Source organism: Choristoneura fumiferana, chromosome 16 (genome assembly GCF_025370935.1).
Source record: "Choristoneura fumiferana chromosome 16, NRCan_CFum_1, whole genome shotgun sequence".
Lineage (NCBI taxonomy): Eukaryota > Metazoa > Arthropoda > Insecta > Lepidoptera > Tortricidae > Choristoneura > Choristoneura fumiferana.
Genome location: NC_133487.1, coordinates 19687312 through 19714694, shown reverse-complemented (window position 1 = coordinate 19714694; position 27383 = coordinate 19687312). Strand labels below are relative to the sequence as shown.

At 41.1% G+C, this 27383-nt stretch overlaps 1 protein-coding gene across 2 annotated transcripts; it reads right to left on the bottom strand.

The window, feature by feature from the left end:
• Window positions 1-16: 16 nt before the first annotated feature.
• LOC141436330 (calmodulin) lies at window positions 17-27383 on the bottom strand. 2 transcript variants are annotated; one of them, XM_074099268.1, is made up of 4 exons: window positions 27032-27383; window positions 20981-21155; window positions 3745-3987; window positions 17-817 (listed from the first exon to the last, which is right to left on the bottom strand). In XM_074099268.1, the coding sequence occupies exons 1-4, from the start codon at window positions 27032-27034 to the stop codon at window positions 789-791; spliced, it is 450 nt and encodes a 149-aa protein (XP_073955369.1). In that variant the 5' UTR covers window positions 27035-27383; the 3' UTR covers window positions 17-788. The 2 variants fall into 2 exon arrangements, with proteins under 2 accessions (XP_073955369.1, XP_073955367.1); XM_074099266.1 differs by lacking the exon at window positions 27032-27383 and adding an exon at window positions 21702-21801.

Sequence of the window (27383 nt, the reverse complement as noted above, 5' to 3'; positions counted from 1 at the left end):
AAATGAAACACCGATGCTTATTGACCTAAAAATGAAGAAACATTTATTTTCAGTATGTCTTTTGTATAATTTAATAACAGAATGAATCAAGTGTGTCAAGAGAATAACAGAGCGGATTACTTTCCATTTCGATAGAATAAGTTTCACCAACAATAGAAATATAATATTTATCAAGTCATTTACAGTTACAAATGCAGTACCAATAAATCTAATTTATTCGTTTACTGAGTTAGTTAAATTTAAACATTTATTATGATCGTTAATGTACACGCGCGGGCGGGGCCCGCCGCGAGCCGCTACTGATTCTTACGGGCACAGTATAGTATATTTTTTTGGGATTTTTTTAAAGTTTTTATTCATCACGTACTTTATAAATATCTCATACTTGAAAAAAAAAAGACAATAAAATGTATCGGATGCGGCACATGACGTGCACGCACACACGCACGCACGGCACGCGGCGCCGCGCACGCACACACGCGCACGCGGCCCCGCGGCCGTCTCTTCGCGACGCACACCTATTCGTTTTCCCTTTGTACCGCTACAGTTAAAATTGTTTCTTACATAGTAAAATTAACGGAATAGTTTAAATCTAAATAAAAAGGAGGCGGAGGCGCCGACGCGCCGCGCCTGCGTTACAATATATCATTCAACTGAAACGATGACAATATTTAAATTTATCGCAAACACTAGAGAAATGCAGGTCCAATACGATGGTAATATTGTGTGTCATGAAACAAAATGTATATTTGAATTCTCTGCTTTTTACACACACACTCGCCGGCGGCTCACTTCGACGTCATCATGGTGACGAATTCTGGAAACAAAAAAACACGGGTCAGAATCAGCGGGGACGACCTTGCTCGGCCACGAGGTTAATACGATATTAAACACGACAGATAGTAACCGTGATGCACTAGGAAGGCGAGCCACTAAGTATTAGACAGGTGAACCGACAGATAGATAAATCAATAGTAACTTGGGGAGCCTTCGGACAATGAGAGTATATAAACATGTGCTTGATGTACGAACAACATAAAGAGACCGGCAGCATTCGACCAGGTCATGCCACTACGGGGACTGAAATACCACCCTCCGTCGGGTCGGGTCGTGCGCTGTATAGTTTGCTGCCTGTCGTAGCCAGGTGGTATTTCGACAACTAAACTTCTATACAAATATTAACACATGCATCAGTTTTGAGGAAACGTCGCAAGTTTCCCGGCGTAGTGGTCGGTTGTAAATTTGTTGCCATTGCTCTGGAATCGCATTCCGCTACATGGTCTTAAAACAGTTTTATTGAATAACAAAGTTGCAAACGACGTTTCTACGCATTCTATTCGACCGGGCCCGGCAACTATACATTTCAATTGAACACAATGCAAGATCAGAAAGATATCGCACGGCTCACTACTGGGGGCTGATCTATAAAGATTCTCTGCAATAACACTCACTGCACATTCCTCGTTTCCATAAAAGTAGGAATGTGCAGTTGAGTAGCTGAATGGGCAGAGGGTAGGTTGCCGGTCCCGGGCGAGCGTCAAAGACAACCGATAGTCAGGTGTGAGACCCAGTGAGAGTGAGAGGCGAGCGGGGGGGGCAGTCAGGTGAAGGGCAGGAACAGTTAGTAACGGGCAGCAAACCATTCAGAACACTGGCAGGTAGGTACCTATGGTGGCGCGCCGTAGGCCGTCGGGCTACACTACAGGGGGTATTCGAGATCACAGCGTTATTGCGGAGTGTTTTCCGCGGGTTAGTTAGGAGGGGGCTACTAGCGCGCCGCCGGGCCGCGCGCTAGCGGCTCCCGGCGCGCGAGAATACGCGTTTGGCGAGCGCATGGAAGTCTGCAAGAGAAGAACGACGCTTAGCCGCGCCACCGCCGCCACGGTCCACCACGCACCGCCGAAATCGTGGCTTTACACTATTTTGTGCATAAACCGGTCTTTAACAGAATACCTGGCGAGATGTTATTCACTTTTCAGCCGCGGCTTTGAATCACAATGAATAGTAAAGTAAATCGCGAATGTAACTGTCATGTCGTGAATAGAAAGAATTAGATTTCGCTGAATAATTTGGCTCAAGACAGATAAAGAATACGATAAACCGAATTTATTCTCGAGCATTTCACGTGACGCATCGTCTTTGATTACGTTTCGTTTTGGATGTTTCGGCAGTATGTCAAACGGAGAGTTTCGAGGGTAATCGTGTGGAAATTATGATATGGAGTATGACAAATGTGTGAAAATTCGCGAGTACCGTTCGCGGCGAGACATTTACGACGGGCTAGCAAGTGCGCGTTGTTGACAAGCGGCGCACGCGCGGCGATGCGCCGCGTCGCTGGCGCGCGCCCAAACGCAACTCTTTTTTATAATCGCACGAAACGTAACACTGTATCCATGCAGCGAGCTCGGCTTACCGCGATACAATCCCCGAACCATTGTTACACGCCCGCGCTCGTCACTATTGTTTTCTCGGGTCTTTTGGCGACATTCGTCAAAGCGGTGGGTTTTATGGCTGCAGGTTCTAGTTGTAGAGTTATTCAGCGGTGCCGGAGCAACCGGCAGCCACCGGTGGCAACACACGGCACGTATTTATTTACGGCGGAACGTGCCACGGAAGCTTATTGCAAGAAGAGCTACCGTAATTTACGAGATATCTTAAAAAGATCTCGCTCTAAACTTTGGATTATTTAAAAAGTTTGGTGTTCGTAAATCACGTGTATCATAAACGTTGAGCGTGAACGAGTAAACTTGTTTTCTCGGGAAATGAAATTTATCGAGTCTCTGGAGTTATCGAAATAGACGACGCGGGTGAGGGCGCGACACACGGGCATGCGGGAGCGCGGGGCGAGAGGGTGGCATTGTCCTACCCTTACACATACCATAGCCAGTGACACACTATACCGACACTCGCTGCCAGCCCGTTCAGCAAACATTCAACACGCATTCCACCTTCAAGACAGAACGGACTGGCATCAAGGTATGGGACACAATAAGTGCTGCGTCGTCACCAATAGAAGCTGTAGCTTTTATCTGGTGACGCCACACATTTTAGTTGCTCCACAAAATGGGCCAAACCTGGCAATCGCATCGCTTGTCGATATTGAACATCATACTCGATACACAGACTGGTATCCAGCTCGCGCTGATAGCAAGGGTCGACCCATTCCGCGGAATCAAGGCATGAATTATACAGCATAACTTTCACATATGAACAGTGGCAGCCAAATCAAAGATAAAATGATGACTGTCGAGAATATACCTTTTGTCCCATTAATTAGAGGCTGTCAATATACATATTAGCATTCGGATAGAACGGCTAACACGCAGTCGTATATGTCCTTAGTAGTTAAGCAACTTAAAGACAAAATTACCAATGTCCAATCCGCCATACTGGTGTAAATCATAACCGCTACCTTGAGGTAAGTTTTCGATACAACAGCTGTAGCAGCGCGTATCCTTAGCTTTTTACAGCAATTGACATTTTGAGTCATCAAAACTACCCTCAAGACTAGACAGACTGTAAGATTCCCCCAGAACTACCCTCAATGGCATAATGATTGAATAACAGACACTCGTCATGCCAGCTGTCCTGTATACCGTCAATAAAAAGCAACAGCACCAAGCAATGTGCCCTCCTGTCTTTTCGTGCTGCCACTGTTTGAGTAGACCTTAAAACATTGGCTATCGTTGCCACTTTAGGGCGAACAAGACCTCGTCCAATGAGCAGTAGCAGAATGCGACGTACCCTCGTAATTGACCTGTCCGTCGCCGTCGATATCGGCCTCGCGGATCATCTCATCGACCTCCTCGTCAGTGAGCTTCTCTCCGAGGTTGGTCATAACGTGGCGCAGCTCGGCGGCGGAGATGAACCCGTTGCCGTCCTTGTCGAAGACGCGGAACGCTTCGCGGATCTCTTCCTCGCTATCCGTGTCCTTCATCTTGCGCGCCATCATTGTGAGGAACTCGGGGAAGTCTATCGTGCCGTTACCTGGAATGCGAATAAGGAAAAACATTAGTTTAAAAATAAACTAGTTTGTGTAATAGGAGCTAGCGCTTTGGGTGGGTTTCTGAGTATCGCATAGAGATGAAGGAAATGGCCATTGATAAAGAGGGCAGCTTCGAAGTCGCTAATGTACGACAAACAGGTGGTTAAATATGAGAGGCTAGTGATGGTGGTGAGTAGTGGTATTTTCCTAGACTATCAGTATCTTCTGCTTATCCATATTGTTAGTTGATTGAGTTAGCGCGTAGGAAATAAAATAAACATGTTTGCATCAATCCAATAGCGGAATGGAATCATTAAAATTCTAATAATAAAGAGAATTAACATAAGAAGGACGGTGCGATACCAAGAGGAGACCTTTACTCTCATGATGTAATTTTGTTTAAAAGATGTTTTAATTAAGCGTGTGTTATTTATCAGTTGGGTAGGTCATTGTTCGTAGACAAATAAAAAATGATGGAACTGTTAACTCGTGTTGTTAATCAATTTACACGCGCTTACATTAGCACCAGGTCCGCTGTATACGCGCAGTGTTAGTGTACGAAGTTCACGATACACTAACCTTGGCACCGGGAAGCCTAATGGAATATTTCCAGGTAGAGTAAATCAGTTCTAGTGGACTAGTTTACGTTCTTCATGACATGAATAAGGGGTATGAGATGCGACCTTAATTGACGAGCCGAAAATAGAGTGTAATAAATAAATAGAATGCCGGAAACATCAACCGTTCGTAATGAAAGGGAAATAGTAATAATCATAATAAAGTTGAAAGGATTCTTAGCACGAAACAGACGGAGGAAGTGAGGTGACAAATGATCGGTTTATTCTATTAGGGCCGGCGATAGAGACGAGCGAATAGATTAGTGGCGGACTCAATAAACGCTTGTGGTGCCGACGCTATTGCTGCGGCGAGGCTCCCGGCCCGGCCGCTCGATGGTTTCGTTCGTTATGCCGCATTCAGAGGAAAACAATCGAACGCTCAAACGTCAAGAGCTGGGATTTATGGGGCAATAAAGGATTATAATGAAGGCGTTTGATTCGAATTGCTCATGAATGGGTCATAAAAACTTACATACCTACGCATAATACTGTATTGAACCTAGCCTAGCGTGTGTTTTTGGCGAGCAAACAAAAAACGTATCTATAGCAATTTGCAAAAAAAACCATGTAGCATAGCGAACGCTTATACAATGAGCACATTGTTCATCGCGTCGGAGTGACATCATCACCTCTCGGTGATTAAATCATCCGCAAACACTGGCGGCCCTCAAATTTGGGATAAATATGGCACGTTGACAATGTGTCAAGTGTTATCAGTTATCTGTAACATTAGCACATCGATTAGCTTGTGAGCGAGCTAATAAAATTCCGCGCGGGAATGTTTGTGCAGCCCAGCCTGCATCTTAGTTGACGCAAGACATTTGCGTCGCGACAAACATCGTCTCGCGATGGTATTGCGCCGGGACGGTTCGGATAAGCCATTAGATCAGCATCCGCTGTAAACAGGCGCATTTCATGAATTATTCACACGGCGGCGTAACAATACGCTGCAGGCAAGCGCCGCCGCGCGACGGAAACGGATCCGATCCGCACGATCACGCACCGCGCGTGAATCCGCAAAATAGAATAATTTACAAGCGAGATCGTGAGGGATTTAGTGATGTTCATTAAAATTCTAGCATTGCTCCGATGCTGTGAATTTAGACTCGCGTACGCCGCCGAATGATTTACAATTACCTTTAAACATTTCCTGATTCTAGGCGGATTGTGCCACTGTGGGTCGAGGATCTTGTACAACGTGTCACTTTTAATTACCGTTAACATCAAGGCAACATCCAACAACTTTTGCCGTTGAAAAGATAATCAAACATTAAGATAACTAATTATACGCAGTAAAACAGTGTAGAAGTTCTAAGTTATTTTAATGAACACATATTTAGCAAAAAGGTTAATAAAGTAACATATTTCACGTATATGTCACTCGTCCCATCAAACTTTATCTTTAACAATGACTGTGAAGCTAATTTTATGTAATTTTTTTTACCAGGTAGTTTGTATCAATAAACTGAGCCGTCTGTTGAAGTTAAGGGGATCCCATGCCATGCCCCAATGACCTTCGATCTGAATTCCTTAGTTTTCTAATGTTTTTTGTAGCTTATTATATTAACAACAACGGCTTTAAGCAATATAGTATCCCCATATCGTCGAGATATTTGGCATCAAAGTTGAACAATTTTAGTCCAAAAAACTGATTTTCTGGCCATAACTTTTGTGTTCATTAGTTTCAAATGAAAACCCTCGACCAGTTTTTAGAGACGTCAAAGACGAACCCAAATATGTAGATTTCGTATATATTATATATTAGATCTTTCACGTCAATAGAGATACGAAATACTTAAGTGTTTTTTTTTTTTCAGACAATGTTTAAAAAAATCATACAAAATTAAGTATTCATTTTTTCCAAAATCCGGTAGACAAAAATGGAGATAAAAGATTGGAGAACCGATAGCCGTTTGTCTTATAATTCGATCTGTAGTGCAAAAATAAGAGTAGCCCCTTAACGGAATTAACAAAAAAAAAACCTGCCTAGTATAAGGGAGCTAGCTCCTCGGGGGTGAACGCTCCGCGAAGGTGCAAAAATAAGTGCGAGTTAAGTTTGGCGTTTCTAATTGTGGGTTAACCTTTGCGAGGTGGTTCGCGGTCTATTAATACCCGCAGCGCGAAACGCTGAACTTTCGAGAATGCACGCCGCATTCCGGCCACTCGTTGTTCTAGCGCGCACCTGGGGGGCTACACTACGAAATTCGAAAATCGATGTTCGTACCGTACCGTCCCTGTCACTCTCGTATTAAATAATATTAGCGTAAGCGGGACGGCAAGATACGAAGTTCGAATGCACTTCGTAGTATAGGCCCTGGGGTTGACAGCTTGCTGTAGGCGCTGTTAGCTCACTTCCAATCGTCGAAGAATGATGGACCGCGATACACACATAATATCAGTCACTCATAATCAATTGAGATTTAAGGCTGCGAATACAAATGGCTCGTATCTATCTAGGTGAAGTTCATTGGCCTTTGTCAGAGGCGAATACAATAGTGAATGGGCAATAATACTTGCGAGGAATAAAATATGAAGCTGCGAGCTGGTCCCATGTACGGGAGGCGAGTGGGCAGAAGAGTGGGGGCATAATGGCGACGTCGCCTTGAACCCGCGGTTGCAGTCCGTCGTGTTTGTTGTTTTTGCATCGTTCTCACAGCGCCGGAGCAGGCTCCCGACAAGTTGCCATGTTTATCGCTAAGAACATAAACACCACATTGTATTGTTCTAACGTCAGAATATTTATGAAAAACTGTTTAGTCAAGGGCAAGTACGCTGTGTAAAGGGTGTTTAAACACCATTCGGTGTTTCCCAATAAGTGCTCCTCGACGAGGTCCTCCAATGAGGTCGTCCGAGCGAGTGACCAACAGGATAAACAGATCATTACCGCAACATCATTAATTCATTACCAATTTTAGTAACAAACAACACGTTCAGTTTTACACAATAAGCACAACGTTATAAAAATGAAACGTTAGTTATTTTTTTTACAAACTTATTGAAAAATCGATGAGTCTTTCCTTCCACTACGGCTAATTACCATAGCGCATTCTTTTGTTAATCAAATAATAGTCCAACAAAATAGAAACCATTTGAATGTACAACTTTCTAGGCACTTTGTCAACCTATAGACGTTAGTATAGTAGTGAGATGTTTAGAGTTGTATGGCTGACGAGTAGGTCGCGACGCGACCACCTATACAATACACAGGCGATTTGTATTAGTAGGACGTTGCGGTCGTCTCGGATGGCTTCCTCTGATCGATAGCGCTGCGTTATAATTTACACGCAGCCTGCAGCGCTGTGAGGCTTCTACTGGATTCTTACAATCTCATTACTGTATCCTTTCAATGTTATTATTTATGCCCTTTTTTACATTATTCTAGTGCATTACATCGCCGAACTACCTTCGCAGTCGCAGCTTTGAGCCCTCTCGATTAAGATTCGACGGTTATTTATTGCTCTGATGGAGACGTGGCATGTTTCGTGGGGCGAGTCGATTAAAATCGCAATGAAGCGCGGCGTGCAATCAAACCGACAATCTAAAAGCAATTATGTAAACATACGTCGTTTTGGGGGAAAGTAGGTAGTGTTTCGGCGTGCTACAGTCTGAGCGCGCACCCACACGGCTGGCTATACCAGGAGATGAGCTCACTGCATTGTCTCACGAGAAAACATTATTTAGCAGCAATTTATACGCAATGAGCGCCGAATAAGCTTTATTTAAAACACTAAGATTTACGGCATCATTGCTAGCCTTCCGCGCCGCTGCTTCGTCCCATATTTGTTGAAAACGTGGTTTTTATCAGAAAAGTAACGTATAAATTTAAGTAATGTAACAAAGTAAGAATTTGCTCTAAGCGGTACAAAAATAGAACTATTAACATAATATCATGACAAAACACGGAACACGTGTATTACCTTGAGCCTTGAACAGTCATAGCTTGAATCATCCTTATCTAATGCGCGAATAGATATCTATGCCATGAGCCGTGAGACTGACCCAACCAATGAGAGCTCATTCTGATCATTGTCGGCACGCCAACTTCAAGAAGCGTCTTGCTATGAGCGACGCCATGAGACCAAATCAGAACAATTGTCTACGCTTCAGCGACGCTGTAGAGTGGCTCGCACAAAAGGCACGGCGATGTTACACTCAGCTAGCGCTGGCAAGGACGCCGTGACGTGAGTCAACATGGCGTCTGCAATGCATGCAATACATTCCTTTTAAGACTTGCAATTAGACAAGCCGCCCCGATTACACACACAACTCTTAACATAATCATTATCACTGCAGAGGCAACTGTTGGCCAATATTTGCTAATATTTTCAATACGGACAATGGCGCCGCCGGCTGATAATTATAGCAACGAGACTAATGAATATTAATTATTGACGCTTTTAAAATATAACAAAGATTTGGCTAGAGCGAACGCGGAAGACGCTGCAATGATCCCGTCGCGCGCGCCGGGGGTGAGCGCTCGCGTTATGTGAATGTGCTCAGTTTAATGCCGAGCGGCTCTAAAAGCCTCGCCATCAAAGAGTAAGCGCATTCAATAGTACCGATACTGCCAGATTAACAGCCGAGATAACCGGCCCAGTCGTTCGTCAAGTCGGATCATTCTTCATGGTTATAAGAATAAACACATCAAATTAAGTAGATGAGAGCCGGGACGATGCTTCGACACACAAGCGATTACACGAGCGAGTCTGGTCCACGCGACACTGGCGCGACGCCAAAACGAATATGCAAATTCATTTTCAATCTGCGATTCCAGACTCGCTGCGTTTTGCTTGGTGTCAACAGGGTTTATCGATCTATCAGCGCCAGACAGTGATCATCAATGTTGATGGAGTCGCCAATGGGTAATACCTGTTCTTGGGTGATTTGCGGAGCACCCGCTTCAATTACTGAATTTCAGTCCGCCGCGCCTTCCAATTACGAATCAATTTGATTAGTATGCGCCGGTGTTCGTCCGAGAGAGCGGGACTCGTCCTAAATAGCCGAGGGAACCGAATTAGTCCCGTGATTCAGTCTCGCAAAGGGCACTCGGGAGCAATTAGGGCAACAACAATGGGTCAGCTATCTAGGCGAGCAGTCACGGGGGCGGTGTTCCTGATGCGACAGTCCGATGGCCCGATAAATAGCTTGGCGCGCGGCCAAGTCCTAACCATTAACACTACCGAAAGCCCGACGGCTACACTTGCTGTAACTGATGTTAATGCGGTATATGAAATTGCTGCAGTCGTCTCAATGAGCATGAGCTCGAGCTGTGAGCGGCAGCACGCTTGTTTATTAATCTGTGGGCACGTCTTCATGTCCAAACCGCGACCTTTTGGTGCACCCGTCAATTCAATTATGGTCGTTAAATAGTTCAAATCTGTCTTCTCGTCTAGTAACAATCAGCTCTGTCACCACCAACGAGGAATGTTGTCACCATTAATACCTAAAGTTATTTGCGTGAACGGTACAAGTCGCCTTAAGTTTTCGTGTTCATTCGTCGTCGGCAATCTTGACTGATTCATTGCAGACTTATTGTCACGACACAAACCAGAAGCGTATTCGAGACATTCCTTTCTCACTACCCTACCCGTAATTAAATTACTCCCTCAGTAATAAAGTAATAACGTCATTTTTGTTGATTCTTTTATATGTTGATGAAAGACGAATATTCTTAACAAATTAAATTGTAGCTCGTCTACGAATAAGGCAAAATAAAAACATAAAATAAGGTAAATTGTTGTAGAAGGAAATACATACCCTGTTGACTTGTTGGCACTAATTGGTTGAAAAATAGTGAAGCATAAAACCACGAGAAAAACAAACGGGCTTCGGAGGAGGATAAATGACGGCATCGAGGCGCGAACTACATAGTAATGCGGGGGAAAGGTCAACCCTCGAGGCTTTGCCATAAAACCCTCGTCTGGTTCGCTATACGGCTGTTAACTTAATTGACTATAGCGTTCCAGGCGGACAGAAAGTGCGAAAAACATTCATTTTAGTTTTAAGGGCAGTAAATTGGTAAGAAGTGTCAAGGCTTAAAAATTCAGTGGCAGGTAACGTGAGAGCGTGGCGCGAGGCGGCAGGAGCGCGATCGATGGCGGGTTGCTTGACCGGTAACCTATTTTCATTGTGATCCCGGATTAGAAGCATAAACAGGCGCATGCGTTGTAGCGCGTCCGCGACCATAAATCACAGGAATCGACACGCGTCGCGCATCTCACTGTCCATCGCCGGGAAAACAAACAGCAACCAATTCCAATTAAGCGAGGCCGACGGGCCGAATGTCTGAACTAATCATAAAATACATGATGCTTCTATAGTTTATATTATGATAAACTAGACCTTTACATTTCCGAGTGAAACTTAATAATTCAAACGCGTAGCTGGCGTTTGGTATCGCGTGGAAAACTCGATCGACGAGTACAAGAAAGGTCGCAAGGAGGTGTGCGTGGAGTATCGCAGGTCGATAATACGCTCGGCGAGTAATAGGGGGTCGATTCAGGTCAATCGAGTCAGGCTGGAGGAGTGGATCGCAAGCCGCGGGACAATTGAGCTAATTGGAGTTTGCCTCCACTTGGACAAACAAGTTCGGAATGCCTTATGCAGGGCCCACCTGCGAGCCAATTTGCATTATCATACTGTTGAGCCACACGAATAGCGCACTACATAAATTTGCATACATACATACTGGTTATGAATGCGCGTACGTCATTGAATATAAAAATCTGGGTTGCCCATACCTAATCAGCTGCATTGGAATAAGTGAAATACGTCAAGCCCGCGTGGTTTAAAAGAAGTTTACATTTCCATTCGCAAGCTGTGCAAACAGTGCCGGCTCAGAGGATTACGGGCGCCGTGGGCGGCTCGGGAACGTTCCCGTTGCAGCGCGCCGCAACACGTGCCCGTATTGATCGCAGTCCGTGCCCTTCCCTCGCCGCCCCTCCCCATCAGCTGACAAAAAACACGCTCGGCAATCCACAAATCCTTATTTTCCCGAGTCGTGGTCTCATCGTGCTTTATCGGCTCATTAAAAGTTATCGACGTTGAGACAACTCGTTACTGGAGACTTCATGAGGTCATAATTACGTCAAGCGAAGCGTTGCTTTTTATTTTCGTTGGAGTTTATAGTAGATCTTAGTTTTATTATACGTCTTCACTCCATTCGGCAACGACAAGGTTGTGAATCGTGCTCGCTCTCACCAAAGAAACTGGCTTTAAATTCGCTCAAGATACGACGCTGGTTGTGAAAATTCTCGTAACGTTTATTCATTATTAATGCGAGTACATTATGGACAGCCAATTCATTTAGCGGCGAGAGACACAAAAGCGAGTGTCATTAGTGGCGAAGGCCGGCCGGTAAATTTATTAGGCCTTTATTTAAATCGATTGTGAGGGCACGTGCCCAGTCAGCTGTCGAAGCGGCGTCAAGTAAGCCAGGTTTACGTTCCCGTGGAATTGTTCCGCAAATAGCGTGAGAGTAGCAGCGGCCGGCGGCTATCTCCGCGAGTGAACGACTTCTTATCGCGCCGCGTGACATCACCGCCAAAACCTTGCCAACTAGGGGACTGGGACCTTCGATAAAAAAAAAACATTCCGCCGCGGAAATATTTGTATCGTAAATCTTTGGCAATAAGAATTTATAAGCTGTAAAGGGATCCCATTGCCATTTGACCGTTCCGAGCGCGCAGTCAGCCATTCCGGAGCTCGGGTTTAATAGCATTATCAGAATTCCGAGCTGCGCGGAGCGGTTCAGCGATCGCGTAAAACTGCACTCGAAAAGCTATAAAACAAGCTCCTTAGCAGTTTCGCTTGCAGAGAGGTCAATGAAACTTGGCCGCTGCAACGGGCCTTTGCGGAAATTGGTCAGTGGGAGTTAGACGCCGGCGCCCACGCCGCCGGCGGCCGGTGAAATGTGAAAATCGACCACGAAGTATGCCTCCGACCGCCAGTACGCGAGCAATAGTTGTTGGCGACTAAAATAAATAGTGTGACGTCGGGCGTCTCGTGAAAGTCACTTTTTGTTAGCAGCGCAGAAGCGCGGCCGGTGCATCGCGGTCGCGACATCGTCCGCAGCTTTCTCAGTCGATTTATCACTTGTCCGTCGACAGGAGATGCCCGAACCCGCCTGGACATGATAAACACGAACGTGTCAACAATATTAAGGGAACGCAAATTACTTGACAGTGATCTGAATGAAATGACGACTGAGAAGTGTTTGCTTACGTAGAGATCCAAGTTTACAAATGTCAATACAAAACTTATTGTGCGGGGTCGGATAGCGTGTAGAAAATATCTTAAGAGTAGCCGAGAGTTGGTAGAAGGGATCGCATCTCGGTAGTAAACAATCGGCGAGTCGGCGAACATTAAAATAATTACGAACACCGCGGCACGACATTAGTTACCGGCGCGGTGGAAACTAGCTCTGCGAAAATAATATTTATCCGTTCAATATACAAACGCATTGGAGCGCCGTCACGCTTCGTATCATATTAAATCTTCGTTATTATGGTTTAAACATAAAAATACCTTCACAATCTGAACTTTAATCTGCGTAGCATTTCTAGCGATTGCCGCGTGTAACATAAATTGAATTGAAATACTAATGTAATATATCACGCAGTGTCTCGTTGCAATTCGTGAACGTAATGTATTCCCTGTGTAACAGTAATTACTCCTTTAATTAAAGTAGATTCGGAGAAGGCAACGAGTTAACGACCAATTTCAGCTGAAATCGAGAAGACTGAACTCAATTATTTCCAGTTTCACTGAATAACAGCTTCTACAGATCTTTAACAAGATTGAACCAGCCAATTTAGTTCAGTTTACTTGGAATTAGAACCAGTTCTGTGTTTGAAAGTGCCAGGTAAAACTGGCGTTCATCTATCTTGAACTGCCCGACTGATTAACGTAGTTTACGAGGTTTTTTCCGAAGACAAGGCCAACAAATCTAGCGAAGGCCACATTAATCATTCCGCCTGTAATAAACCAAACCGATGTTTTAAAACTGTAATACTTCCTTTACATTACAGGAAAACCAAACAAATGGTATGAAGCAGAATGGCGCGGCGTTGATAAGGTGTACAGGAAAACTTGCGTGTTATCGCGCTTTTGGCTGACGAATTAATTTACAGCGGTCATTGAGTCGCCGGAAACCACAATATGGCTCAATAAACAGACACAAGCTCGGTACATACTCTACACTACATACCTAGCACGAATCTTATTTAGGTTCCTAGTTGAGATGGATGGGGTCTATCCTAAATGGCTAACCTAATACAACACATAAGTACATAACCTACTTTGACTAGTATACAAGTACTCTAGTCAGGGCAAGAACCATAGCGAGTGTGTAGCGTGTTAAAGACGTCTTGAGAGTCCGCAAAGACAGGGTCAATGGTAATTGGTTAGCGATTCTACTGATTACTTAAGAAATGTATGTAGAAATGTCATCATAGATAGCGAATTCCCTTGACATGGAAAAAAATGTGAACGAGTAGATAGCGATAAACGTTTTAAAGGCACTTGTTAATATCGCTGCCACTTCTATTTATTAGCGCCCCGCTTTTATCAGAGGCAGTTGGCAACAGGATTTACCAATATAATTAAAAGTGCTTGACGAATGTTCACGCGTTTGGACGACGCCGTGCTCTCAATGTTAATATGCTTGAAAGCTTTCTACTTAATATTCATTGGCGCTCACAGCCGCCAAGCCGTGTTTGTTCAAGCTACGTACTACCATGTGACGCTTCAAATTTGTGTATTTACATGGAAAAATACTTTGTTCAAATTTATTACGTATGACGCGGCGACGAGGAATTTACGAGCGAGCCCAGTAGGCTCTAAAGGCCTTTACGACCGACTGCATAACTGGACGTAGTTTAACAAAAAGGATCCAAAGCACTGTCATGTCATTCACTTTTGTCGCTGCTGAACCTAGACCCAAAATTGAGAATTGAATTTTCAAGGGTTTCCTTTTTGTTTTGTTTGGGCAGTCGGCAGTTTTAGTTGAATTGCAGACCCTAAGACTGAGCACAGACAAGATTTAGTGAATAACAACAGTGCTTTATCTTTCAATACAATAGAGATTCCCTTCCCTACTGCTATAAGTGCAGTTGTCTTTGTTAAATGAATTACGTATAGCGTCTATCAAATTTATAAAAAAATACTATCATGTAAAAATATTTTAGAAAAAACATTTGTAGCATCGTTTCTATCAACATGATCGTCATCACAAAGACTGGTTTTACATTACCCACGCGAAACACGTAGGTTTCAGTTTTCAGTACATTATTAATGCTTTTTGCCGCATCAATTCATACTTCCAGTTGCCTGTCGCTCATAATTAACAGTTAGTCACATGTCATGTTGTAGGTAGTAAAGTTATCCCTGTCACAACTAATTAATTACTGCCGCCAGGCGTTGTTCCGCTGCCATCGAAGGCTTCTAATTGTAGAGTTAATTAGCCACCTAGCGAGATGTGTTACAATATTATTAAGTGGAGTACGTTTCAGAAAATCGTTTCACCATCCAGTTTCAATTGCTTATTGCTTAAAAATAAAAGAACAAAAAGAATTACTTCGTTTCTGTCCTGTCAAGATCCTCTTTCTCATGAATGCGTGAAGATATCCAGGTGTGTACCAAATTAATATGAAATAGTTTTGTAAGTTAGGAAATTAAAAAGATCAATCTTTTGAAAGTTCATTTTCATAAAAAAACATTATGAATCCAAACTCACCAAATTTGGTAGAAGTAAGGCCTCAAAAGTAAAAGCTAAGTCGATGAGTCCGCAGATAGAATGGTAGTTTTAGGGGCTGTTTCACCATCCATTGATGAGTGTTAACTGGCGGTTAGGTGTGATGCCGTCTCTATTTGTTTTGTTCGAATAGACGGAGACGGCATCACATTTAACCGTCGGTTAACGCTAATCAATGGATGGTGAAACAGCCCCTTAAACAAATAAACCAAATTTGAACTCAATGTCGCAAATATTAACAAGTTACATAAACATAACAATAGAGCCACTTAAGTATTGAAGACAGATTTGTCAGAGGAATATATTTTAAGGAAGAATAGAGTAGGAATTATTAATTTCTGCTGCGCAGTAGTTACGGCAAGTGTCAACATCCTTGTTTCCATCCAAGGCACTGAGCGATGCGAGCCAATTAGCCTTAATTATGTCCCTTTGTACCGTAGCTAATGACTTTAAAACTGCTGTCACAGTTTACTTGTTTACTTCAGATTTTCTCGCAGACGCAACATAAATCAAAGTATTAGATAATTCTTTAACACTCGTTAACATAAAATCTATGGCTAAGTTGCTTCCGTTAACACAAATCATGTTTTGAATTATTTACTAAATGGTTTCTTGACAGGTGATATCGCTAGATAGTGTTAATATCGTGAGGTCCTTTTGTTGGTCTTGTTTGCGGTTGACTCATTTAGTTTATTATTATTAACCACAAACATGACACAAATGTCAAAGTTATCAAACGGACGTTACAATAATGGCATCAACTATCTTGGCCACTTTAGTACAAAACGAAAATCGACTCGTGAAAACAGACTGTTTATTGTTGCTTTTTACCATTTCATTTACTAGTATGTTATTGAAAATAGTAACATTACCAATAGTAATAATAATAACTTGTACGCTTATCCTTATCTCTACTGCAGTCGTGAAACCGATAACTTTAATCGCAATGTAAGCCGTTAAAATGTCTCGATACTTAACATTGAAACAAACGGAAGACTGGGAGTTTTGAACGCCGTTCGTTGACGTTGGATGCTGAAGCTTTATATTAATATCTCGGCATAATATTTGCAGTGTAGGCAGCGAACGCGGCTGATAGCGCGCGCTATCTGGTGTTTTGTTTACGCAGCTTACTACAGCAAACTTCACGTGATACCCTGTTTCTGTTTCCAGCATTACTAAAAACTTATGTCCTCGTCTCCAACTTCTGGGATACAATAGCGCACTTAGATCAAACAAACAGAGCATTTATTTATATAGTCACTATTCGGTTAGTCTTTTTGGTGCAGGTTCACGCGAAAGATCATGTTAATTATGGAGTGGGTAAGATTGGTTTTTGGAATCTTTTTGTATTTTTTATTTCAATTCCAATTTTTTTGTTACTTTTACGGTCATCCCGTAAAACCTATATCGAAAATAGAAACTGACAATACAAACTGATATAGATGCACAGAAAAATCAGAAAAAAAAGACCAGCGCTAGGAATCGAACCCAGGTCCTCGGCATTCCGTGCCGTGTGCTATACCGCTACACCACCGCTGGTCCAGCGGTGGTGTAGCGTAATGTTCTTTCTACATTGTCTCGTGTTCTTCGTATAGATGTCGGCGACCGATCGTAAAATCCGCCAGATCACGAAAATAATTAATTAATTAATTTTTATTTAATATTTTGTGATATTTTGTATTTTAACTATTTTTGAAACTTTTGTGTGTAACTATTATGTGTGTGTTGAATTAACTTTTTTCATTCATTCATTCATTAAAATTCCTAGGCATATCGTGAAATGGCGCCATTTCATGAATTTGCTAAGGGACATCCGCCATATCGTTAAAAACTCACCGATTAACGATTTGCCTAGTGACATTTAGGCAAATCATGAAATTCCTAGGCATATTGAGACATGGCGCCATTTCACGATATGCCTAGGCATTTCGTGATCTGGCGGATTTTACAATCGGCCGCCGACATAATACTACACTACAAGAAACCTCTCATACATAAATAACAATGTTATGGTCTAAGCGCTGTTTAATGGCTATTTGGAACAAATTTTCCCGAGAGCGCAGATTTAAGGTAATAAAACCTCTATCACCGTTGATCTACCACGTTGATGACATCAAATGTATTATTTTTATATCAGTTCCAAAGTCACGTTGTAGTTGTGTTTAATCACGCACAGTTTTGTCAACAGTATACAGTATTCATATTTGGTTAGCCGCCAAATAAACATTTGTTTTGCTACATCACAGCGACGTGTCTGCAGTCACAAGGGAATAAGCTGGGACTCTTCGGGGGAAGTCAAACAATAGAAAAGCACCAGATATTTGGAAGCAAGAAGTAAATTTTAGTAGGTGATTAAACATGCAGTTTGGCTTAGGCTCGTAAAACGATTCTTTACAATAAGTGTACCTCTACTGGGAAACTGTAACATCTGAAGTTTTTGGGACAGTGTAGGACTTGCATGCAATTAATGTCACGGCTACGCCATAACTTGAGAACTTTTCCGATTTCATCCATCGTTTTTTCGAATAATTTGTAGAAGGTTCTTACGGAAAACAGAAAGAAAGTTACGCAGATTTCTTTTTTAAACTATGGCATTTTATTTTCGAGTTATGTTCAAAAATTGATCCAAAAATTAACAGAGATAAAGCGCACGTGTGCTCCTAAACGAAAATCACGAAAATGCAGCGTTTATTAACAACTATCTAGCACGCTGCCTGGAGTACGGAATTGTATCTTTACAATACAATAGAATGACCATTGTACAGTCAACGTCATAAATAAGTGATCATTTCTGTACCTTGTCGCTTTCAGTCGTTACACAATTTCGTATGGCTTTTCAAACATGACGTTAAAGTGACAAGGTACAAAAGTGATCAGTTATTTATGACGTTGACTGTACCATCAGCCAAATATGTGGTCTACCACCTTAAAATTGACACATAATCGTTTGCATGTCACAAAACAATAATGCCGATAGACGTGTCTGTCAACTTGAAAGTTCGACTTTAGCGACGTATTCATTTGATAGGAACTTGAGTAAAAAATGATAGACCACTTATTTGGCTGATGGTACATTAGATACGTAGTAATCATTACAGAAAAAACAGATAGGTACATAGCGGAAAAAAAGCCCAAGCGCGAGTTGGACTAGCGCATAGAGTACAAAGTACTACTGGAAGTACCCTATAGATTTTTCGGTTACGGCAATTTGTATGGAAGGTTTTTTCAATGACTGTACTGTATCTTTCGATTGCGTTGACTTAGAAGTTTGATTTTTTCACCTCTTCAAGAGGTAGTAGACCCACAGTAGACCTGAGTAGTTGACATTAATTTCTACTACTTACATAGCTTCAGGCGTTACTGAGAAAAACGGTCTTGATAGACGGGCAACTAAGTCATCAGGGTACAGTTTTTTCCTTTTGAATAGTTTCTTCCAGTTCCAAGCAAGCTTTTCAATGTTTTACGCAGAAGTTTAGGTCTTGTTCATGTGCGAAAAAAGTATTCGCAGTGACACGAAGGCCAGCGTACGTGGCACATTGGCATAGTAATGAAGTGTTATCGGTTTGATTGGCTATCAGCAGATTAGACTAATGAGTCCGTCTACACTCGCACCTGAGAAGCTATGTCATGGACATTACCATAGGCAAATAACATATTATTATCTAAATTGGCTCTTAGTGAGACGAAGGGGAACCCGTTATCGAGCCTTTAAAGTTGACGGGCTAATCTAGATGTTAAGGGACTGTTTCACCATCCATTGATTAGTGTTACCTGACGGTTAAATGTGATGCCGTCTCCGTCTATTCTAACAACACAAATAGAGACGGCATCACATTTAACCGTCATTTAACAATCAATGGATGGTGAAACAGCCCCGAAGTGTAGTTTAGGCATTGTATTTAGCTAAATCTTAAATAGTCAAGATGTTTTACAGTTGTGTAGTGTTAGTATATAGTAAAAATCTTGCCAGGTGTGAATCTGACTCACAGACCAAAGTTTTAGTACGTACAATTTGATCCCTTGGCTACCATGGAACCTTATAATAGTAAGAGTAGTTTTATTCGTCTACAACAATGTTTATAGAATGACGAAAAATGTCATTACGACACGGTTCTGTGTGGCCTAGGATAATTCGTTCACTGTACGACCTACAACTAATTAAGAAAAATCAAGACTTCATTTTTAGGGTTCCGGAGCCAACATGGCAAAAACGGAACCCTTATAGGTTCGCCATGTCTGTCTGTCTGTCCGACCGTCCGCGGCTTTGCTCAGGGACTATCAATGCTAGAAAGCTGTAATTTTGCACGGATATATATGTAAACTATGCCGACAAAATGGTACAATTAAAAACTAAAAAAAAAATTTTTTTTAGGGTACCTCGCATAGACGTAAAGTGTGGGTGTTTTTTTTTTCTCTTCCAACCTTGTAGTGTGGGGTATCGTTGGATAGGTCTTTTAAAATCATTACGGGTTTGCTAAGACGATTTTTCGATTCCCCCCCTCTAAAAGCTAAACCAGTGGGTGGAAAAATTTAAAAAAATTCAGGATGGTAGTAAGTATATCAAACTTTCAAGGAAAACTATATCGGCTAAGTTTTCTTGAGAATTATTAGTAGTTTTACTCTTAAATAGCAGCCTAAGGTATAAAATATACCTAAACTTGGATGATTCCATATAAAATACGAAATCCTTAGAAAAATATAACTTAATTTTTTCGTAATGGCTACGGAACCCTATTTTGGGCGTGTCCGACACGCTCATGGCCAGTTTTTTATTCTTATATGTTGAATATGCTTAACTAAGGTACGGTTTAAAGAGATATGAAATCGAAGCTTCAGCAATAGGAAGGAACTCGATGGAATTCTTTTGACATGGAACTCTAAAAATAGTTTCTGAAAGGCTAGGTGTTTTGTGACTCACGACGTTAATATTTACGACACGTCCGATGGACACATTCTTGGTATATCGATTATTATCTTCTTGATCGATATTGGAAGATTACATTAAGCATGCATAGCCTTTAAGCGCGGTTTTGTTTGCGTGAAACACCGCGGGAATTAAATATACCTTTTATTTAATTGATGACCACGTCATTTCCATTGACGAACACCCGTGCAAAATTTCACGGATTTAGCCGTCTCGCTTTGATGACAGCGCCGAAATGAGACGGATATATCAAATTAGAGCGAACGAACTGTAAAGTGGAATTTTGAAGGTATTTCATAATATAATAGAATTCAAAGATATTCTGTGCCTCTAGTGTGGCGTTTTCGCAAAACATTCGTTTACTATTCGAAGACGTAAATCGAGCGTTCGATCGTCGATACGTAGCCGCCACATGTCCACGGTGCGGCGTCGTCACCCGTTTTCGTTACGATACGCGGACGAAATAGTTTACGCAGCAAACCTACACACAAAAGTTGTTACGCAAACTTTCCGCTTGAGGCGCTGTCCGGTCCGTGTTTCCATACAAATTGAGATTTTGTGAACGGGAAAATACACTAAGCATACTGATGGATGACTAGAAGCAGGACATGGCTGAATTTCACGTCTCATTCACGCTTTATCATCTATACGTATCGTGTCTGTTGTTCCAAGAGTAATTCTATGGTGTTGAAACAACTCACCGTCCGCGTCAACTTCGTTGATCATGTCTTGTAACTCTGCCTCTGTGGGGTTCTGTCCTAGCGAGCGCATGACGGTGCCAAGCTCTTTGGTTGTGATGGTGCCATCGCCGTCTTTGTCGAACAGTGAGAACGCCTCCTTGAATTCCGCGATCTGTTCTTCTGTTAGCTGATCAGCCTGGAACATAATGATTTGGGTAAGAAAACAAATTATGAAATTTTCGCGTATCGTATCTCTGTCGTAAGACACCAATGCGTACCATAATCATACATAAGTTTAGGCGGAAAATTGTCTGAAATACACGATAAAGATATGGTACGTGAAGAGAAAATTGTCGGTAAAGGTAATTACGAAGGTATATGAATTAAAGACACCCCTGATTAAAAGTTACGTACATGGGAGGGACTAACAATCTTTGTAGATGGTTATAAGATTATTGCTATTTCAGTTCTCGCTGAAAAGCACAAAAACATATGAAAGAGAGAGGCTGAGGAGGGCTGAAGTGGAAATTCTGTCTTAACACTGCCATCGCTTGTATTTAGAAGAATTTCTTTCGAGCGAAAGTAATTTCAAAATAGGTAAGAGAATTCTCCCACAAACGTTCCAAGGTAATCGGCGATAAGAAAGAGATATGAGAAACTAACTGCACTCTGATACCAATCAGAGGTTGATTAAGACAGTGATCAAGTGATTTAAAAAAGGTAATTAATATTTAATACGTACAACCATGACGACCATCTCTAGTAAAAGAGTATTGGAAACAGAGCGAGCACTAGACGGCGAGCTGCCCGAATGCTATCTGTCAGATAACCGGCTGATAAGATAGATTATAAGTGTAATTACTACACGTCATACTGCGGCGTTTGATACCGAGTACTGCATTACAATAAATGCTATCAACACTATCAATATTTTATAATAGGTACATTCATTAGGTGTAAATAGATATGCTGGTAGTTAGATATGAAAAGGATTAAGCGTTGCAAATTACTGAGAAGTACTTAGGTACCTATTTATTTAATGTATTCAATTAAAAAACCACGGCATTGTCTGTGCTGGTACCTCTTTAAGTATATTTAGATTTTTTGTTCAAGTTTCTTAATGCTCTGTGTGAAAAGTTGTATGAGCCACTCGGGAGCAAAATTATTTTCATCTTGGGCGTTAACACTTGAATCCCTCATTACGCTCAGGATTCTATTGTAGAATCCTTTGCTACATTCTGGATTCAATATACCACCCTTGTTGTAAATACACCATTTTGCTCCCTTGTGACACAAATAACTATATATAGTGCAGCAAAAACATTTTTAAATCTTGAAAAAAAAATACTAGCATGTTTTGACAAAAGAAATTTTGATGAGTTTTTCTTTCTTTGATGTTTAGGTTTAGTAATTATTCCGATGGCTGAGTGGTTAGAGAACCTGACTATGCCGCTTAAGGTCCCGGGTTCGATTCCCAGCCGGGCAGATATTTGTATAAATAATACAAATGTTTGTACTCGGGTCTTGGATGTTTAATATGTATTTAAGTATGTAAATACAAATAAATATTCTGTGAATATTTCAAGCAACTACCTGTTGCCGTTATTAACGTCGAGCAAACTCGGCAAAAAAAAAAAAAAAGTTTGTTGTATGGGAGCCCCCATTAAATAATTATTTTATTCTGTTTTTAGTATTTGTTGTTATAGAGGCAACAGAAATACATCATCTGTGAAAATTTCAACTGTCAAGCTATCACGGTTCATGAGATACAGCCTAGTGAGAGACAGACAGACGGAAAGTTGGTCTTAGTAGGGTCCCGTTTTTATTACCCTTTGAGCACAGAACTTAAGGTCTCTAATCAAGGGCACTTCACACACATTTTTCAGCTCCATTTCCCAAAAACTACACCCGATCCGCGCGAAGCCGGGGCGCGTCAACGTGGAAATAATGAATTTCTGGTTAGATTGACATTTTAAATTTCGTAATATCTCTTGAATGGAATGTCCGATTTGAATAATTCAAAAAGTAATCTTCAGGTATTGAAACCGTCTTGAATATAAAATTATTTATTTGGATAAGGATTAGTACAAAGGTATGGATAACATGGTGTAATCATGGTGTCTGCATTTCTGTCAACTTTTAAAATGTAAAAAAGTTGTTATAGTGACATAACTACAATAGTTGGACATATGGTATCGCAAAGTTTTTTGTATATATTTTTTAAGTTAATATTGTAGAACATATTTTTATTCTATCATCAATAGTTTCCACAGCGCATGCGATGAAAGATGTTTTATGGCAACTTATTTTACACTTTGAGTTACATTATTGAAGTTTTAGTACGGAACCCTTTTTCTTATAAAAAATATAGCCTATGGCCCTTTGGAATAATTTAGCATTCTAATATTGAAAGAATTTTTTAATCGGTGTAGTAGTTTTTGAGTTAATTCATAACAAACATCAAAAATTCAAAAATCCGAATCTTTCCTCTTTATAATATTACTATAGATTTTGAGATAATAATAATGTAAACAAGATGGTTTCTCATAGTGTAAATTAAATTATAAAATAAACCTATACCTACTAGCCTGTTGTTGCCTGCAACTCCATCTGCATAGAATTGGTTTACCGCTATGCAATTTTCCAGGATAAATACTATCCTACGTCTTTTGCCAGGACTCAAACTACCTGTGTACCGAATTTCATCTAAATCAGTTCAGCAGGTGCGTGTTCAGCGTGATGAGATGAGGTAATAAACAAACAGACTTACATATTCGCATTTATAATATTAGTGGGATTACCATAATGTCTGTAACCATAACAAATAAGTGTAAAAAGATTCAACATAAATAAGGAAACATACTGATTAATTAATCACAACAGGAAAAGGGTAGGGATTTATTCAAATACCGAAAATATCGTTAATTTATCCTACCTACACCTACACACAAACAGTTGCAAGTTGATAGGTACCTATTAAACAAAATATCAATTCATTTCACTAACAAACATTAAACAATTTTAGTAATCATTAGGTAAATAGAATAATAAAACACTATGCTACAAGTTCGCCATTGATTTCCGCCCTCTTATGGCAAGAGGGAGTAGTCACCTGGATTAATATGTATTAATATCTGCCACAGCAGAGCATGCAAAATATCTGACTACTGGCCTAAAGCAGTTTAGACTTGAAAAAAAAAATGCAAGTCGCATTACATTGAGAGGCCGTAAAGCCAACGAGTTTGTAGTGGTCAATCGAGCGCTGCAATGTAATGCAACTTGCATGATTTTTCTTGCAAGTCTAAACTCGGATTTAGAAAATAAAGTCCTATCAGATATTTATACACTTTGTTGTCAGATATTAATGCTGGTGACTGTACCTAAGTAAAAGAAAAATTTAGGGTTCAACCATAATTTTTTAATTTGGTTATGTAGCATAGTATAAGAATGCAAGGGTCTTACTTAAAATATAGAAAGAACCTACTGAATCTAGCAACACTCAGCCAGCCTGAAACTTGAATCTAGAAAGCTGAAACATTGCATATACTTTTTTTACCCTGTAGGTAGACAAGAAATATGGAAGATCTTTAATGGATTTTATTTAAAAGGAGGGCGGGTTTAATTTAGGGAATACAAAACCGGTTTTTGATGTATGGAGAAAAACCAAAAACTGGGTTTTCTCCATACAATAAAAACCGGTTTTGTATTCCCTAGTTTAATTTAAAGTTTTCTTTATAAATATGACATGTTTTCATTTGTATCAAATGTATAAAAAAAAAAATTGTTAACTAGAGAAAATGAACACAGCTGTCTTTGCTCAGATTTGATCAGAAAAGTTGTGAAATTGTGCATTTAATTTTAAAACATACATGCAAGCAGTTCATACAATAACACAACAATTGTTTAATACAATCAATATTTCTACCTACAAATAAATAATAAGACTTATTATTTGTTCTTAGATTTCTACAGATTTTACTTTTGTAATTTTAAAGTACCTACTCATCAGGAGGTACTTTAAAATTACAAACTATACTATGGATTTAAACCCATTGGTAACATACTTTAGTTACTATCTGTCTGATATCCATGATTAATCTGATGAAGCAATGTAGATGTCTAGTAATGGTGACAGTTCGAGCCTCTGGGAAGGGCATAGGATGGTTTTTAAGCTCAAAAACTGTTTCTGCTGAATAGCAATTTGTGCAGTAAGTTTCAAGAAGAAAATGTACATTAATAGGGTAGTATCCAGAAATATACAGGGATCTTTCCGCTAATCCCTGTATTGTGGACCAACATTTTATAATATCAGAACAAGCTTATTGTTCATTAATAAACAATTATTTCTTTGAAAATTCTATAATCGCTTCTAGCATTGAACTACCCTATTATAACCTTGCTTCTTCACTAAAAATAAGAGGGTAGGTAGTTCATTAATATGGGCCTCTAGAAAGTGGTGCCTGAATCAAGCAATTATTTAATGCCAGGTGTTCTTGTCGGCAAATCTGCATTCTCCTGGATAAAAAGAGACTATTTTGAATACCAAATTGTAGGATGTACGCTATGGCTATACCATTTCAGTTTTACAGTGATAATGCTAGAGAAGATGGATAAATTCTTCCAAATTTATAGTATAAGTCTAAACTAGAAGAATGGATGGTCTGATAGAACCTGTTTTGTTTATTCCAAGTGACATTGTACAAAATATTATTTGCAAATTTATATATTAAAAGTATGGATTTTTGAATAAATTATAACTTGTTTAAAATTACATACACTACCATCACATGAATAGTCGAATCATGCATGACATCACACAAAATTACATACTAGTGAGTTGCCAACAAAGAATTCCTTACATTTTATCAACAACATGAGTGAACTTTGGGAGTAAGATGTAACAAGGTTATTTAATAATAATATGTCTTTATTATTGTCTAGGTTCTTTCAGAAAGACCAAGTTTCCAACGAGAATATGCAGAAAATACACAAAACAATGGCTGAAACTTGTCAATTGCGGAAAAAATGCATCACTCAGCAAAGCCACTTATTGGTGGCACTAGCAATTACAAATCTGACGTAAGCCATTGTTTAGATGTTAACTAGCAAAAAGTTGTCTCTGCCACGGAGCCCATGTTTATGATGGTCATATCAGTCTTTCATTAACCACAAACCAAATAGATATTTTCACTTGCAAAATATGATCATCTCATGAATAGTGTAATTTACCAGTTAAAAGCACTTCATGCCAATCTATGTAGGAGTTGTGGCATGAATCAGACAGCCAAATAAGCGGTTATTAGGAGCAGCCGGTTCACCTTGAATTGTTCTCAGTAATCGCAGAAGCAGTAGGGGATGTTCCGATAAAGCATTATTGTGAACGGACGGCAGTTACAGGAAGGGGTCACATTGTAAACAACGGGTAACGGTTGGCTGCAGAGCCAGCGCCGCACCGGCCTCGCTTGACGACCAAACGGCTACGTATTGAGCGATAAGAGGACATAATTCGATAACATTACCATTGTTTAGAGCCGCTACACGACGGAGGCAAACAGAACCCGTTCTAATAACGAACTGCGTATGAAAATCGGTTGGAATAGTGCGAGCGATGAGTCAACGGGCCTTTGACAGTTGGGCCGGCGATCGATCCGCCGTCAACAGGGCGCGACGCAGCCCCGCAGATTTACACTTGCGTGAAACCACTTGTTTCCCCTGCCTGCCCCCAATGTTACATTCGAGACTGTTGACCGGCTCCGAGAAACAGGCTACGTCACTGCACCGGCACCACCTACGGAACTATGGCGACGAACGATTCTCAATATTAACGGACGTCGACGTCGCGGCCGCCCGGTGCGTCCCTGATAATCTTCCGATCGGACCCGGTTTCCGACCCGGCCGCTCTCGGAGAAGTTGTCGATCCGCAATGCGGTAAAAAAAAACGGTCGTCACAATAATGGAGGCCGTCATCACTATAAACACCGATACACCACATCCCCGAAATATACCCTGATCCTGGACCGGAATGATCCCCCGAATTCACTTTATACACATCCGGGCGAAAATAACACTCACCATTGTAGATTAACTTGGATTATCTGGAGCTACACTAAAAAAATCACAGACTACGCCGCAAAAGCGACCGCACGGACCGACGGTTGAAACGATACTGCCGCCTCCTTTCGCGCGAGCGGCTGCGCCGAGAAACTCCCGACGGCGCGCTCCGAACTCGGCCCCGAATCGTTCCGAATCGTGTATTCGATTCACCGTATTTTCATATCCGATTTCCGAGGAATCGTTCGCACTGCACTATCACTGGTGGTCGTTTTCAGATGCGGATCTCACGAACGTCCAAGTCCATGTCTCGGGACGCACGGCACGGGATTAGTTTTGATTCGCAAAGGATAGTCGGTTTTATATCGGGCGG

Excerpts from the sequence above, each read along its gene's own strand:
- LOC141436330 (XM_074099266.1), bottom strand. Across the intron at positions 3,988-20,980 it reads CAACGAAGTTGACGCGGACG|GTAACGGCACGATAGACTTC; the intron begins GTGAGTTGTTTC and ends TTCGCATTCCAG. Across the intron at positions 818-3,744 it reads CGGACAGGTCAATTACGAGG|AATTCGTCACCATGATGACG; the intron begins GTACGTCGCATT and ends TTTTGTTTCCAG.